This window comes from Taudactylus pleione, unplaced genomic scaffold, assembly GCF_031769625.1.
Source record: "Taudactylus pleione unplaced genomic scaffold, aTauple2 ptg000510l, whole genome shotgun sequence".
NCBI lineage: Eukaryota > Metazoa > Chordata > Amphibia > Anura > Myobatrachidae > Taudactylus > Taudactylus pleione.
Window position 1 is genome coordinate 1,184,417 of NW_028284912.1, and position 16,751 is coordinate 1,201,167.

The following is a 16,751-nucleotide window of genomic DNA, read 5'->3' on the forward strand; positions in this document are numbered from 1 at the left end:
CTCCTCTGCCTCTCAAGTCAGATGCCTGGGAGTCATCGTCGACTCCTCCCTCTACTTCACTAAATGTATCAAGTTACACTTCTGTTCCTTTCAAATCAACCTGCAAAATCTACAGGATCCGACCCCGTCTCACCTTGGAAGCATCTAACACTCATTCACTCTCACCTCATCATTTCTCACCTCTGTCACTTCAATTTGCTTCTTTCTGGTCTTCCCAGGTCCCAATCTATCCTGCACACCATTGTCTACCTAATTTTCCTCTAATCGCTGCACTGGCTCCAGGTCTCCTACGGAATCGAATTAAAATTCTGCACCCTGACCTGCAAAGCCCTCAGCCACTCCTCTGACCCCTACATCTGCAAGCTCTTTTCTACCTTCACTCTCCTCTTTTCCGCTCATGACCGCTGCCTCACTACCACGCTGGCTATCTTTTTACTTTCCAGCCTTCAGGATTTTCCACGTGCTGCTTCTGACCTGGGGACACACTCCTACTTCCTATTAGACAAGTCTACAAGGCTTCAAACAGGCCCTCAAAGTCACCACTTCAATGAACCTATTCACCATCCTAAATCCTCTGCTACAATCTCTACTCCCCACTAAGTGCCACCCCGTGTGTCCAAACCTTCCCTCATGATACCCTTTACCCTTGTGTTTTCCGTCCTAACACTACTACTGTCTCACTGTAAAGCTGGGTACAAAGGTGTTCAATTCTCATTCAATCCAACCTCTGACCAACCAGCTGGACAGACATTGATAGTGTGTGTATGCTCACACAACCTCTGGTTTCATCCAATTCTGGTCGTCTTGTCAAGATTTTTAAACCTACTGGAAAATCAAGAGACCCGATTGCCAATCACCGACCAATTTAGAAGTGTGTACGCTCCTTAGCCTGTTTTGTCCAACTCTTCTCTCAATTCATCACTGTGAGTGGCAGTCGGTCTGTCAAAGATTGGAAAAGTGTGTACATTGACAGTGCTTTCAGCAGATGCAGACTGGAGATCAGCAGTGATAATGAACAGGTGTGTACGCATACAATGGATGTGGAATCTGTGACCAGGTCTCCAGTAGGATTGTCTATAGTCTGGTTTGAAGTTGGATCCCCAGAGGGTTGAATAACAGTGTACTCAGCTTTACTCGAACTCCTGAGCACTGGCCTACCACACATGGATACTACTCATCACTGATGCTCAATAGCTGGACTCAGATGGAGGCACTGTGTTACAAAAAGTGAGCAAAAACTTATTATTATTGACACAACTTAAACCATCTTGAAAGAGCCAGCGGTCAATGGGAGATATATGTGCCCCAAGTTTTTGGCTTCTGTCTGGTAGAACAGAAGCGGATTAACAGCCTTGATGGCCAGACACCTTTTGAGAACCTGATAAAGGATGTGTCAGTCTCTCACCGCCTGGGGAACAGGTCAGAGGCCTGTTAATAGAGACAATGAGAACAAGTGCTGTACTAAAGACTTCTGTTTTGTGAGAGGACATTAGGTCCTTCCACTCAGAGAGGAAGTCATTTTGTTTAGAGACAGAAAGGTCAGGATATACTTTTAGATTTTGTTTATCTTTTGTGCTACTAATAAAACTAGCTGCAGGCACTTGTACAAAGGCCCTGAACTGGTGTACTACTACTTGGCTGCTGCATGACAAGTGCAACAGTTTACCCCAGGAGATTCCACCCTACCCTGATTTTGCCACTATATATACACACACATAAATATATTTATATTATTTCCCACAATATTAGCATCAATGGTGAATTGAAGACAAACACGGCTTAAAGAAAGATCTGATTTTAATAGTTTTTGTTCATTAAAAAAGTTTAAACCTGCATAGCAATCATTTCAAAAATAATTATTTAAAGTTCCATAATTAAACTGTACACAGCCTAGTTTTGAGACGACAAAGCTGGGTGGTTCTGTAAGCAGTCCAGTGCAATGGTTTATTGTAGTTTTGATCCGAAGGCTTTGTGTATCCTGTGCGGGAGCTGCATATACAACCATTCATACAGTAGTTGTCCTTATGGCAATGTATTTGCACTGGGCAGAAAGGCTGACTGCCGTGGCAGTTAGGTCTCAAAGTCGTTCAATGTCCCGATATTTCTTTCTAAGGATTGACACCTGATCCTTAAAGAGAACTGGATCAAGCCTCATCTGTGAGTGAATAAGCGGCATATAGCCAAACCAGCTGGCAAAGGTATTCATACAAGTCTGTCTCTGGGCAAAGTGGTCGGGGTCTGCCCATCGAGAAGCTCGGGAGGTCTGATGAAAAGGAGGGAAAAAAAAATAAAATTACAAAAACATTTTTTTTTCTGATTTAGTCACGTTATAAGTATTATTATTACTACTACCAGTTAGTAACCTATGCATGTGCAATAACAAACACGGAGTATTAGATTTAATGTAATAAAAAAATTATTTAATATAACGCGAGTCCACCATGGAACACATTTGTTACAAAAGTGGCAAATGAACTGAGAGGAGCATTATAAGTAAAGATTGGTCAAGGCTGAATTTTTACGATGTATAAAAGTTCATATGGTCTTCCACGCAGTCATGTGACCGCCATTGATCACACCTGGACTGTGAGTGGTGCATTGTGCTATCTACCTCATATGACAGGAGGTGGCCCATAGGCAGCGATTAAAGACCAACCAATTTGTGACATCCCTATTGGCTGCTCCTTACGTCATGTGTGTACCCCACCTGGCTGTTTTCCGAAAGACGGTTCCCTTCTGCATAGGCAAACGCAAGGGGGATTTCCGTCTGCCTGGAAATCCCCCTCCCCAGCCCACACCATGACCACAATAGAAATAGTAATATAATAGATTGTTACTAGTGCTGCATGTTCTTCTCAGTATCACAACTGAAATAATTTGTACCACCTGTGGATCTTTAAACATGTATCAGTCAGTAATAAATAACCTGTGCACCAACTAGAAGATCTGGAAAACATGCACTGTTAGAGATGCACTGCTATAGAGCCCATTATATACATATACAGTATGTCCAGGGCAGTGCTAGGTTCTTCTGCTGCTCCTCCAGGCTCCCAGACTTGCTCCAATAGTCTGGAACGGTGCCCACATCTAAAATAAATACGTTCAGCTCAGGCAGGATGGCCCTACTGCCGCATCTAATGGGTTACTGTGATCACTGGTCCTCTATATGCTGGAATTAATGCACACAATACACTTTGTATGATGCTTTATTAAAGCTGGTTAAGTAATAATTATGCCCTCTTGATTGACAGGCCACACTCGCTCTAAATTTAAGCCTCTGGAAATCCTGCGTTTGCCACTGTTCTGCCTACTTAAAATAGAGTATCACAGATTTCTCCATGTGCATTATGGTGAATTTTACACGGTGCAATCTGGTCGCTCGTCCTAAAGGCTGGTTCTACAATCAATATGGCCTCACAAGGGAATCCAATGCACGCAAACCATTGGGTTTGGTACATCTCTGAATCAGATCCTAAATCAGAAGCCTTAGCCGTAAAATATAGTTATAAAACCCCACAGCTATCCTCATGCTTGAAAAAAAAAAAAAAAAAACTTTTTGTGCTAATTCACCGCACACAAATGACCTTATTTTTGTTTTCTTGTAATCTGAAAAGTCAATAGTGGAATGTTTTTTTTATGTTGTCCATAAAAAGGAACATTTGATCAATGCTAAATGAACCCTGTTTACGAAAGTTTCACTCTAAAACGTCCTATCCATTTTCTGGAACAAATTGCATTCCGTTTTAATTTGCTGCCCTTGTGCGAGGTCGACGTTTGGCGTCAGAACAAATTAAACGGTAAGTGGAGGGAAAATAAAAAAAAAAAACACCCGAAGGAAGCGTCGCGTGTTAAACAGTCTTCGCAGCAGACTTGGGCGACCATCTGCTACATGTGGTTACATGACGCAGGCCCGGCTAGCATCGCCAGTGATGTCGCCGGTCGCCAGTGACTCCCAAGGATATTTCCGGAGAGAGACACCAAATGTCTGGCTCCCCCACTGTCTACACCCGGCACGGGAATTATTAAACACCAGCCAGCAGCGTGAGGACTGTATAAGTTTCTATCGTAAACAAATGTGAATAATATTAATGGAGTCTCTGTGTTATCATTTTAGGTTTGTGCATTGAAAAGATGGTAATCAACTGAGAAAATCATTTTCAGCCGTGTCGGCACACAGTGGAGGCCGGGTCACACGCAGAGACCTGTTTGGGATACAGAATGGGGGTTATTAAGTGCTGGTGGGTCGCTGCTCTTACGGGCGAGCCAATGTGACGTCATCAGCGTAATGTCTCACAGCTGCCTATATCCGTCTAGCCACCCACAAGCACAACATGCCATCGAGGCTCTGATTCCTTAGTAAGGAGAGTCAGGAAGTTGCCAAAGGAAAGGCACCACGTGAGCTAACTCTCTACACCAGCAGACTTAAAAATTGCTTCATGTTTACAGATGTGTTCTCACTTATTGGGTGTCTGTACAACATCTGGCACGCGACGCCAGGCGCGAGACTGAGCCACTCCGAGGCGGTATTTTTCTTGGCGTCTATATCGCATCTCAGACAGCGAAAAAGCAGCTCACCGGTGTTTTAGAGACGCTGGGCTGTCACTTTAACCGCACATGGATTGGCATGAGGAAAGCTGCGGCCATTTGCATCCGAGCCCTACACACACAGATTCAGACTCTGTCGCACACATGTTGCACGCTCCAGTGGTCAGTGTATGCTAGCATTGCAGTTCTCCTGCTTCTATAGGGTCTACTTACTAAACCTTGGGTGGATAAAGTGAATGGAGATAGGATCTGATTGGCTGATACCTTAACCGCCATTTCACAGGCTGTTTATAAAAAAAAATGACCGTTAGGAGCTGGTTGGCTGGCACCTTTATGTCCATCCACAGCTTAGTAAATAGACCCCTCTGTGTTTTAGTTATGTGAATGAGACGCACATTTTTAGACCCGGGACTTGGCCCGCAGAGAGGTTATTTCGTGCGACTGAGGCAACAGTACGAAAGGACACGTCTGTAAAATGACATTTCCCCTTCAAATAAAGTTTTGTGAAAAGTAAAGGGGAAAAAAAAAAGGCTTTTTGTTTGGTATCATTGGCAGCAGGTTTTAAAAATAAACTAGTCGTGGTTTAGATTCAGTTAGTCAGAACTTGTTCCCATATAAAGTTGTGCATGTGTTACACCAAATATGGAGGAAAGAGTGGCACACTTTCTTTCCTCCATATCTACAACCGGCGTGCATGGCTGGAGGAGCCGGAGCAACACCACCCACGCGCGGTCATGAGGTAAACCATGGCCATACGGTGTGCTGTGCTGCTCTTACCTCTCTACCGCTTCCAAATCCTCCATCACCTCAGCTGTGAATGGTCCTTTATTTTTTTTGACCAACGCTCAGTTACGTGTGGTAGGAAAATCATATATACGGTGGAACTACGTTCCAAAAACAAAAATTTAGCCCTGTGGCTCATGGTGCATTCGCACATAGGTGTTTTACGGTGTCTCCTTACCCACACCGACCTCTGTACTATAGAAGCAGCAACCTACCTGTCCCATCATGGTTTCTTTATACTGCTTTTTCTGCGTCACTTTGATTGGCGGCAACTTGGTTACAGCAGACACCAGAAAGTTTATTAAAATGTCCTCACAATTGGCTAATTGGTCCACCATGCTTTTCAGACTGGCAGGTAAGTAATTTGTGTACAGGTAGTGATAGTATCTGCAAAAATGAAAAAAACAGGAGATTAGTTATATATCGCTGTGCACTGGTTTATGGCAAAACAACAGTTGAGAACTTTATTAACCTAAATTTTAAGCACGTACACCCAACACACTCGTAGGCTGACAGCATACAGTATATCTTGGCTTTCAGTTCCCCTGTGCACACTGAAGCTGGCTACTTCACAGGCTTTTTGGCTGTGGCCTGGCGAAGAGGTACGTTAACCTGTACTGCCCAGATCAGTCGCAGGAGGAGGAGTATCGCTCAGTTGCCCGGGTGATACTGCGTGTTGGAGAACCCTGCACTTTAAGAGGTTGTAGTAGAATTTTCCTGTGGTATCTATTAATAAACCAATTATTGTTCTATTAAAAAAATGTGTTTGCCTCACGGAGGTTCAAAGGTCAGCTTTGCTGCCTCACAGCGCTTGGGTCATGGTTTTTGATTCAAACCAGGGACCTGTATGTGTGGAGTTTACATGTTCTCCCTGTGTTTATGCACGTTTTCGTCGACGAATCCACAAACAATACTGGTCAGTTAATTGGCTTCGGACAAAAATTAACTCTAGTGTTTGTGTGTGTGTAGTAGGGAGTATAGATTGTAAGCTCTACTGGGGCAAGGGAGGTAAATATTCTCCGCAAATCGCTGTATATTGCGTGCGCCCTATATAAAGGACTGTTAATAAGTATATGATACAACCACAGAAAATTAAACACAAGAACATGCTCTCAAAACCCAGGAAGACTATGATCTACTACAGTGATTCCCAACCTTGGTCCTCAAGGCACACTAACAGTCCTGGTTTTAGTGATGGCCATGATTGTGCACAGATGGTTAAATAAAAATAACTGAGGTACTAATTAAGTCACCTGTGCTCAAGTATGGCTATCCCTAAAACCTGGACTGTTAGTGTGCCTTGAGGACCGTGGTTGGGAACCCCTGATCTACTATAACGCTGCAGTCATGGACAGGTGACAATTGTGGTGACGTGAGTGATAAATTAGCGCCCTTGAAGAGTCGTCTTTTGTTTTAGCCATGATAAACGGTTGTGGGATTCGTCAGGAGAACAATGAAGAAAGCCTGATCATGAGGGGACACAAAGACCCTTACTTGTGGTAGATAGCAGCTCCTGTTAGTACCATGGAGTAGTCATTAGTCCACTTGGACGTGTAGCCCCACCGCTCCTTCGTACTGTCCCAAAAGTGACTCCGCGCAGGGTAGCCCACGATCCTCTCCGGGAAGCTCTGCCAAACGGTGAAGGCAAAATCCACCTGTAAGCAGAGAGAGTAAAAGCTCATTAGTGAACCAGTTTTACACCTAAACCATGGTGTGTTCTAATGGGAGACACTCAGGGCGACTTCACACCAGAGGAAGCCAGCCGGCTAGCTATTCAGCTGCATTCTATGCTCGGGGAAAGCTGGGATTTGTAGTTCAACAGCAGCGGGACAGCTACAGGTGTACGGACAAAATAATTAAAATGAGAATGCTAAATGACCATTACCAATTGGAGAAAACATGAATAGTCGCTTTTTAGCCAAAGTACTTGTTATTCTAAACCGAAATTATGCACATTTGAAGGCATCCATCTTGGAGTTCAGCACACCATAGCCTTACATTCCAGTGTATATAGCGCACCCCTTTTTTACATGAATACAGTATTCCTTACAGTGACCTTCCCAAGGCATAAACTCCATTCTCAGCGTCATTTACCTGACGCTTTTGTAAACCATATTAAAAAGGCAAAACAAAACAAAAATGCAAATAATCCAGTCAACTCCCCGAAGCCCTTCACTTCAAATCATCCACATCACTATGCTGGCGTCAATTACATCTTCCTCATGTCAAGGACACTGTGGCTTTAGCGGGAATTCTCACACACACACCAGAAATTAAATATATTAACGTGTGCGCGCCGTTACCAGAGAACTTACACACAGAGGAGGAGATCTGACAATGGTGCTGCGCGCTTCGTTTTGGCGAATTGAGGCTCTCCAGCTCAGGAGAACTATAGGTCCCATAGAACCCTGCCACCCAGCATTATGGCCGACTCTAGCTACTGCTGCCCACAGAGAAATCTCCTCCATGGACGGCCAGAGTTACTGAAGGCCAGCAAAGCTGTGTGCGATTCAGTACTTTCGGCAAACTTGCTCATTTTATTTTTTGTCTTCCTCTCCTGCCCTTTTCCATCTCATCCCAGCGGAGAGCGGGGAATCTGGAGCAGACTCACTGACATCTGCTAAACCTGCCCTTCAGGCTGCCAGTGAAGCAGCAGAGATGAGTGTACAGTCTGATTAGAGCTGTATTGTGGGTGCGACAGTAACCGGCGCACTACATGGAAATAAACCGCTGGAGTGTCTTCATTTTCGCTGTGAGCCTCTGTCTAATTGAGGTTAATGGTGTCACTGAGGCGTTCCGCCACGCATGCACTGATCAGATACACACACAAAGCACACACCTCGCACCAACACGCTGACTTACCCTGAACATAGGAAACACTGAGTGACTACACGGCGCCGGAATAATAGTTACTGCCTTCTATATATAATACAGGATGAATTACTCCAGAAGGCAGCCAGACATCACACACGGCTCTGTATACACCGTCACAAGCACCAAACTGTTTAAATGTATAAACTCCCCACAGAAAATAAAAAATAATGCCACTTGTGAATAGGATTTCCCTAGGAACTAGTGAGGCATCCCTAGCATTTCACTAGATATTAGCGATACCACAGAGGTATACGGCAGCCCATCATTTCACCAAATATGTCACTGAGGCAGGTTATCAAAATCCACTAGGATTAGTCACATCACCGAGGCATGAGGCAGCCTGTCATTCACAAAGAATCAGTGATGTCACTGAGGCATAAGGCTGCTTATCATTTCGCTAAAAATCTGTGACATCACTGAGGCCTGAGGAGGCATTTCATTTCACTAGGAATTAATCCCAGCACTGAGGCATGAGGCAGCCAACCACTTTACCAGAGGCTTCACAGAGGCAGGCTGTAGCCTATCATTTCATTAGGAACTAGTGATGTCGCTGAGGCATGAGGCAGCCTATGCCTTCACTTAGGAATTAGTGAAATCACTGAGACAAATGGCAGGCTATCATTTCACCAAAGTCTAGTAATATCGCTGAGGCATGAGGTGGTCTTTCATTTCACATCATATTTCATATCAGGAGTATGCAGGCTACTGACTGAGGGGGTATATAAATTCACTTGGATTCAGTGAGGTCATCGAGGTTCGAGGCAGTGTCTCATATAGCTAAGAATTAGTGACATCACTAAGGCATGAGGCACACTATCATTTCGCTAAGAATTAATCACATCACTGAGGTATGAGGCAGCCATTAATTTCACTAGAAACTAATGACATCACAGGAGGCATGAGGCAGCCTATCACTTCACCAGTGACATCACTGAGGCAGTTTATAGTTTCACTAAGAACTAGTGACGTCGCTAAGGCATGAGGCTGCCTAAATTTCGCTAGGGGATAGTGATGTTACTGAGGTACGAGGCACTTTGTTTCCTAGAGAATGGTTTCGCCCACAAAATGGCTAGTTACGTAAAGTGTACTGATGACAGGTCCACTTTATCAGATAGAAAAGGGACTTGTTCTGGAAAGATAACTCTGAAAGATATGCAAATGTCTGGCACAGGAGTGAAGCCAAGTATAAAGAGCACAAACTGAGACAAATCCTTTAAAACATGGGACACTGACTTCTGATGGGCCCAGCACTTGCATTTTGGATTAGCATCCCATTAATGTCACTACGGTTAACGCAGACAAAGGGGAAAACCTAACCGGAAAATAAACTTGTCACAGGATTGATCTCTCCTCGTCTTATGGCAACAGCAGGAGATGCCTACAAAGTACAAAGCTGTACATTAATGTTCCCTGAGCAGTGGTTTTGTGAGGGGGGAAAAGCAGAACTGGGGCCTGGAGGTCAACCCTGGCTGGGTCCATAAAGCCCATTTTGCTCCACTGCACTAGCAAAACGGACACCAATCACAGGTGTACAGATGTGTCCGCATACATCTAGCCTCCTCGCATGTTAGACAGCCCTTCTAGTAGCGCCATGCCGTTGTGTGGCGTGGTAGCGCAAGAGTATTTTAGTACTTGTATCCCTTCAAATCTGTCTTATTCACACAGCGATATGAATAGGACATATAAGCAGCTTCTGCTGATTAAAATGACATGCGGCATGCCTATATTCTGTGTGCGACTGCAGTGCATCTGCATGCGAAATGCTACGTTACAGTAGCTGCGACACTAACGTAGCATTTCACATGCAGATACACCCGCAGTGGAATACAGAACACGGGCATGCCGCATATCATTTTAATCAGCAGAAGCTGCTTATGCGTCCAATTTGCATCGCTGTGCGAATACGACAAATTTGAAGGAAAAAAGTTGCGCGAAAAGATGCTCGGCGCTACAGAGTCAAACGACGCTCACGCATTGGAGGATAGATGTATGTGGACACATCTGCACAACGCACTCGGGAATCACTTTTACCATGGTATACGGACAAAACGCAAACCAGTTCAAAGTGGCTTATTTACTGGTGCATCATTTATGAGAAAAATGGGAAAGCAATGCAGGAACGATGATATTTCAGAGTGTAACGCCCCATGTTGAAGGGTCTTTTGTTTTTATTGCACTTTTCCACAGACTGGGACTGATGAGAAGTTGGGGTAGAGCAAATAAGAGCAGGAAACTTTGCACCGTGGTAAAATGTGCGGAGAGATTTAGACGTGGGAGGGGCGTGTCCTCGCTCAGATCTGAATTGCAGCATACAAATAAAGCTGCCCGCCATTGGTGGGCTACATGCAACCGCAGCCGGTATTTAGCCTGCATGCAAAAAATAATAATCTACTTGCAACCCTTGTATTGCTACAGTATTTCATACAGTAGGGGCAAAATTATACCTTATAATATGCCAGGTTTCCTAATGAGCACTGAAGTGATGACATCGGAACAGATTACAGATATTATTAGCATCCCTGTAGAAGACGCATGTATGATAGATATATATATATATATCAGATGTGGGTAATAAGGGGAAAGAACACCTACATGACACATAACAAAGGAGTGCATCTATATAATATAGTAAGTGTCGGCGTTAATTTAATTCTCTTGTCTCACCTTGTTAGAATTCTATACTGCCTAATAGGGATACCTCATTAAAACCACCGTAATGCAAACAGCAGCTCTATACTGCACAGAATTAGGAATTATTCCTCTGTCTGCTATTTCCGTCATTAACAGAACAGGATTCCGGTCTCTCCTCCTCCTCCTCTCCTTCTGGTGTAATTATCCGCTAACATTCAAGACCTATACAGACATCTTCAGCTCCCTGGGAAATGTTTGATTGTGTGTTGGCTGAGGGATAAGCCCAGCCAGCGCCTGAAATAAATGCTTGAGAAGACGGCATTTCTGGGAATGACGTGATGAGCCGATAACTCGGATAGCACGCCTTCCCCCCCTCTCTCTCTCTCTCTAACTTGTGGTGACATTAGCAGAAAATGCTGCATGCAAATGCAGAGCCCAATTAGTGGGTAACAAAAAAGAAAAAATACATGGCCTGCCGCTAGCAGGAGGTGAGAAGATTCCTGACATAATGCTGAAGTAACAACCATTATTGCAGAGATTTAAGAAGCAGGATTGCCAAGTGCTCTGAACATGAAAATAATACCTATTATAGGTTATGCCGCATTTTTACATTTTCCGTTCAGAAGTATTATCAAGGAAACCTAAAGTGAAGAAATAAAAAATAAAAAAAAATTATGAAATAGTGACAAGTAAAACTGCCGAAAGGTCGTAATAATGTGAGCTAACGAAACGGAGATGAGCAGTTTACTTGTCTCTATGTAATGTTCAAAAACATCACAGGAGAAAAACACTCTCTGTACTCCACATAGCAAAGCAAGTAATTACGATCATACCTGCAGACTGCACTGTGGGTTACATAATTGAGACGGGATACCGGCCGACAATTGCTGCATGATGCGAAACGCGTCATCACAGCCTTCCCAGTATGGGTCACTGCAGCCACCCCAACTCTGCAGGAGTTGGGGTCGCATTTTGCCTCATCACCCAGCGGTGAGAAGACTGATGAGGTGAACTTGGTCATCGTTCTCTTGCAGGTCTGGGAAATTGTAGATACCCTACAACGCGTTTCTCAGAGCAGACGTCTGCTTCCTATGGCTCTTTTTTGGGGTCTGGTGAACTAAATACACCTTTTAGACCCATGTAATTATATGTTATTTATATAAAAATTATTTTATTTTTCAATTAAGTCTAAAATGGAAAATAATATTTTGGCCCTGACTTAAATAACAATTCATCATCAACACAATACCGACAGACATCGGGATAATAAAGTAATGTCCAAAGCACGCATATACCATTCAAGGTGAGTATACTACGTAAATCTGTAGGACCTTGTAAAGGGGAAACAAATGCGACAAGCCTCCATGGCGCAGATCTATATACCCATCTAAAGCATATGACGATTTGGAGTAATTGAATGACTACATTGACAAGATCAGCGTTGCACTCCGCAACCACTGCAGGACCACGGTGAATATTGGGTCCAACGTCTATGACTCGCTTCTGAAGGGTGAGTATACATCCATCGAGAAATAAGATTGTTAAAAAAATTTTTACACTATATATTGTTTTTCTTTCACATATTCTTGAGACAAAATACCAGGAAGACACAAGTACAAACAGATCATAGGAAGCGCCGGAACCACCCTTTCATGTCATGTGATGCAGGAGACAGGTAGAGACTGGACACTGGTGCTCACCTGATCAGAGACAACATGGCTGTACCCATGAACCTGAGGGAATAGATTGATAGCGCACTGGGACAGAATGGCCTACCTTGGTATAAGCACCACCAGAAAGGGTAAGTGACTAAGCCCCAGGGTTTTGTGACACTATTCAATAGGCGAAGCGTTTTAAACAAAAAGTACATAAAAGAAAACTTATAAAAACTGTGTCTGACAAAGGACCCATTGTATTCGCTCTGCACGTCGGTGAAGCATGTTGCTCCCTGCTGTTGCCACTGGTAACATTCTAGTGACATAATTGGGGAACATAAGAGGAAAGGTCCCTTCAATTATGCTGCAGCCTATTAATTCAACGCGAGAAACGAATGGCGTTACTAGAACCTCGTGAACCTACAGACTGTGTTTACGGAATATTGGCTTGGCCTATAAGAATGGCTGTCTGCAATGAGAGCTGGGAAAGGCCTACACGTCACAAAACACTGGTAATGGGGAATAATAAAAAAAGGTTGTACAGTCTATTTAAAAATGTTTCTGGCAAATGAAATGCAGCATTATCTGAGAAAGTGTAGAGAATACAGCATGAAAGTGCGGCCCCCCGGCCCCCCACCCGCTTTCCTGTCATGATTACATCCTTCACGATCTTCGTTTCTCAGAAAATAAACAAGCAGAAAGTCAGCAGCGTTCCGTCAATGTGACTCTTAATTATCTTGGAGAATGTTTTTCGTGAGCACCAAAATTTGCCTGATGGCGGCACTCAGATAACATGTAAATGAGGTCAGAGAATGCGACATAAAACCACATTCTCTTCTGCACATAATAATCCTACAACTTACATTATTATTGTAGAATTTATTATGAAACAACCACCTTATATGATAACTCATCCTTTACTGTACCTCAAATAATCAAATCACTGCACCCCCTACAGTATAGGGAGGATCACCACCACATAATGTGATGCCCTCCCGTTGTTTTACCTAAAGCACAAAATCATTCACATGCTGCCAAAGAGCCTAGGTTTATAGGGCACCGCGGCTGGGGCATTTGGGCACAAGTCCAAATATGAAGATGGGAGGAGATGGGAGCACATAGGGATAAGAGGATGGGAGGAGATGGGAGCACATAGGGATAAGAGGATGGGAGGAGATGGGAGCACATAGGGATAAGAGGATGGGAGCACATAGGGATAAGAGGATGGGAGGAGATGGGAGCACATAGGGATAAGAGGATGGGAGGAGATGGGAGCACATAGGGATAAGAGGATGGGAGGAGATGGGAGCACATAGGGATAAGAGGATGGGAGCACGTAGGGATAAGAGGATGGGAGGAGATGGGAGCACGTAGGGATAAGAGGATGGGAGGAGATGGGAGCACGTAGGGATAAGAGGATGGGAGGAGATGGGAGCACTTAGGGATAAGAGGATGGGAGGAGATGGGAGCACATAGGGATAAGAGGATGGGAGGAGATGGGAGCACATAGGGATAAGAGGATGGGAGGAGATGAGAGCACATAGGGATAAGAGGGTGGGAGGAGATGGGAGCACATAGGGATAAGAGGATGGGAGGAGATGGGAGCACATAGGGATAAGAGGATGGGAGGAGATGGGAGCACATAGGGATAAGAGGATGGGAGGAGATGGGAGCACATAGGGATAAGAGGATGGGAGGAGATGGGAGCACATAGGGATAAGAGGATGGGAGGAGATGGGAGCACATAGGGATAAGAGGGTGGGAGGAGATGGGAGCACATAGGGATAAGAGGATGGGAGGAGATGGGAGCACATAGGGATAAGAGGATGGGAGGAGATGGGAGCACATAGGGATAAGAGGATGGGAGGAGATGGGAGCACATAGGGATAAGAGGATGGGAGGAGATGGGAGCACATAGGGATAAGAGGATGGGAGGAGATGGGAGCACATAGGGATAAGAGGATGGGAGGATATGGGAGCACATAGGGATAAGAGGATGGGAGGAGATGGGAGCACATAGGGATAAGAGGATGGGAGGAGATGGGAGCACATAGGGATAAGAGGATGGGAGGAGATGGGAGCACATAGGGATAAGAGGATGGGAGGAGATGAGAGCACATAGGGATAAGAGGATGGGAGGAGATGGGAGCACATAGGGATAAGAGGATGGGAGGAGATGGGAGCACATAGGGATAAGAGGATGGGAGGAGATGGGAGCACATAGGGATAAGAGGATGGGAGGAGATGGGAGCACATAGGGATGAGGATGGGAGGAGATGAGAGCACATAGGGATAAGAGGATGGGAGGAGATGAGAGCACATAGGGATAAAAGGATGGGAGGAGATGGGAGCACATAGGGATAAGAGGAGATGGGAGGAGATGAGAGCACATAGGGATAAGAGGATGGGAGGAGATGGGAGCACATAGGGATAAGAGGATGGGAGGAGATGGGAGCACATAGGGATAAGAGGATGGGAGGAGATGGGAGCACATAGGGATAAGAGGATGGGAGGAGATGGGCGCACATACGGAAAAGAGGATGGGAGGAGATGAGAGCACATAGGGATAAGAGGATGGGAGGAGATGAGAGCACATACGGATAAGATGGGAGGAGATGGGCGCACATATGGATAAGAGGATGGGAGCACATACGGATAAGAGGATGGGCGCACATACGGATAAGAGGATGGGCGCACATACGGATAAGAGGATGGGCGCACATACGGATAAGAGGATGGGCGCACATACGGATAAGAGGATGGGCGCACATACGGATAAGAGGATGGGCGCACATACGGATAAGAGGATGGGCGCACATACGGATAAGAGGATGGGCGCACATACGGATAAGAGGATGGGCGCACATACGGATAAGAGGATGGGCGCACATACGGATAAGAGGATGGGCGCACATACGGATAAGAGGATGGGAGCACATACGGATAGGCACAGTGCCTAATTGTGTGAAGAAGCGAGATTTAATTGTGTAGTGAGATCAAAATGAGATAAAAGAGCCGATGTCCATATTTCCACAGCAACCTAACTCGTTTGCCATCTCAGAGCTGGTACAAAAGTCTTGTGCTATATTGTTAATGGGAAGCATGTCATGCGGAGAAACGCGCTGCCAGGAACACTTTGTCCACTATAAAACAAAACACACACAATCCTGCTACATAAAATAACAGGTACAATGTTCTTTAACTCTCATAGAACAGACGGTGTAATGGTTAGCATTACTGCCACACAGCACTGAGGTTGTGGGTTTGATTCCCACTACGGCTCTAACTGTGTGGAGTTTGTATATTCTCCCTGTGCTTGCCTGGGTTTCCTCCCACACTCCAAAAACATACTGGTAGGATAATTGGGTTCCAACAAAAATTAACCCTAGTGTGTGTGTGTGAGCATGTGATAGGGAATATAGACTGTAAGCTCCACTGGGGCAGGGACTGATGTGAATGGATACATTTGCTCTGTAAAGCGCTGCGGAATAAGTGTGCGCTATATTAATAACTGGTAATAATTAAGCCATTAAAAGAAAGCTAAGAAAATTGGTTCTAAATTGGTTGTAGGATTTTAGTCTCACTCCACACGCTGGCGTACTTCCCACTTACGCATATCGGTGTGCGCTAGGCAGACCATCTAAGCTTCTGTGTGACTGTGCGTATTAAATGACCCCTCTTCCTTTAACCCTAGGTCCCTTACATACTTTTGGTGCGCCCAATCAGATTGAGGTGCCCTTAGTATAATATCATCTGCGGGTGGTAGCGCAGATGTAACATTTGATTCAGGATATAAATGCACATTTGTGTTCGGACACATGCAGGTCACTGTGCAGAGCTGCTCTCTCTACAAGGAAGAAAAGCATGTAGGATTATACGGGGCCTGATTCTACCAGCGGCTTTGATGTGTTATGTAGCGGAAAGACTATTCTGGTTGCACCTTTTGGAGTTGCGATAAGAATCAGATACTATAACTGATGTAGGGCCAAGAGAAAACACTTTACGGAACCATTGAGGTTATTCATAAAGGACCATATCAAAGAAAAAGTTTGGCAGGGAAAGGAGGACAGGTGGATTTTAGCTCATGGACGGTACACAATGGTGTAATATGTTTTTATTCATTTACAATATGTGCACCATATCCAGACATTGCAGCAGCCAGGGACAGCGGCACACGCAGCTGCAGCAGCAGCCAGGGACAGCGGCGCACACAGCAGCAGCAGCAGCCAGGGACAGCGGCGCACACAGCAGCAGCAGCAGCCA

General features: G+C 44.8%; 1 protein-coding gene across 1 annotated transcript in view; it reads right to left on the reverse strand.

The window, feature by feature from the left end:
* Positions 1–1,779: 1,779 nt before the first annotated feature.
* Positions 1,780–16,751, reverse strand: part of EXT1 (exostosin glycosyltransferase 1) — a 232,019-nt gene continuing 217,047 nt past the window's right edge. Inside the window, exons 9-11 of the mRNA XM_088450193.1 lie at positions 6,823–6,983; positions 5,544–5,715; positions 1,780–2,263 (exon numbers count right to left, since the gene is read on the reverse strand). Of these exons, the coding sequence (XP_088306319.1) occupies positions 2,078–2,263; positions 5,544–5,715; positions 6,823–6,983 (519 nt within the window). The 3' untranslated portion in view covers positions 1,780–2,077. The remainder of the gene's footprint in view (positions 2,264–5,543; positions 5,716–6,822; positions 6,984–16,751) is intronic.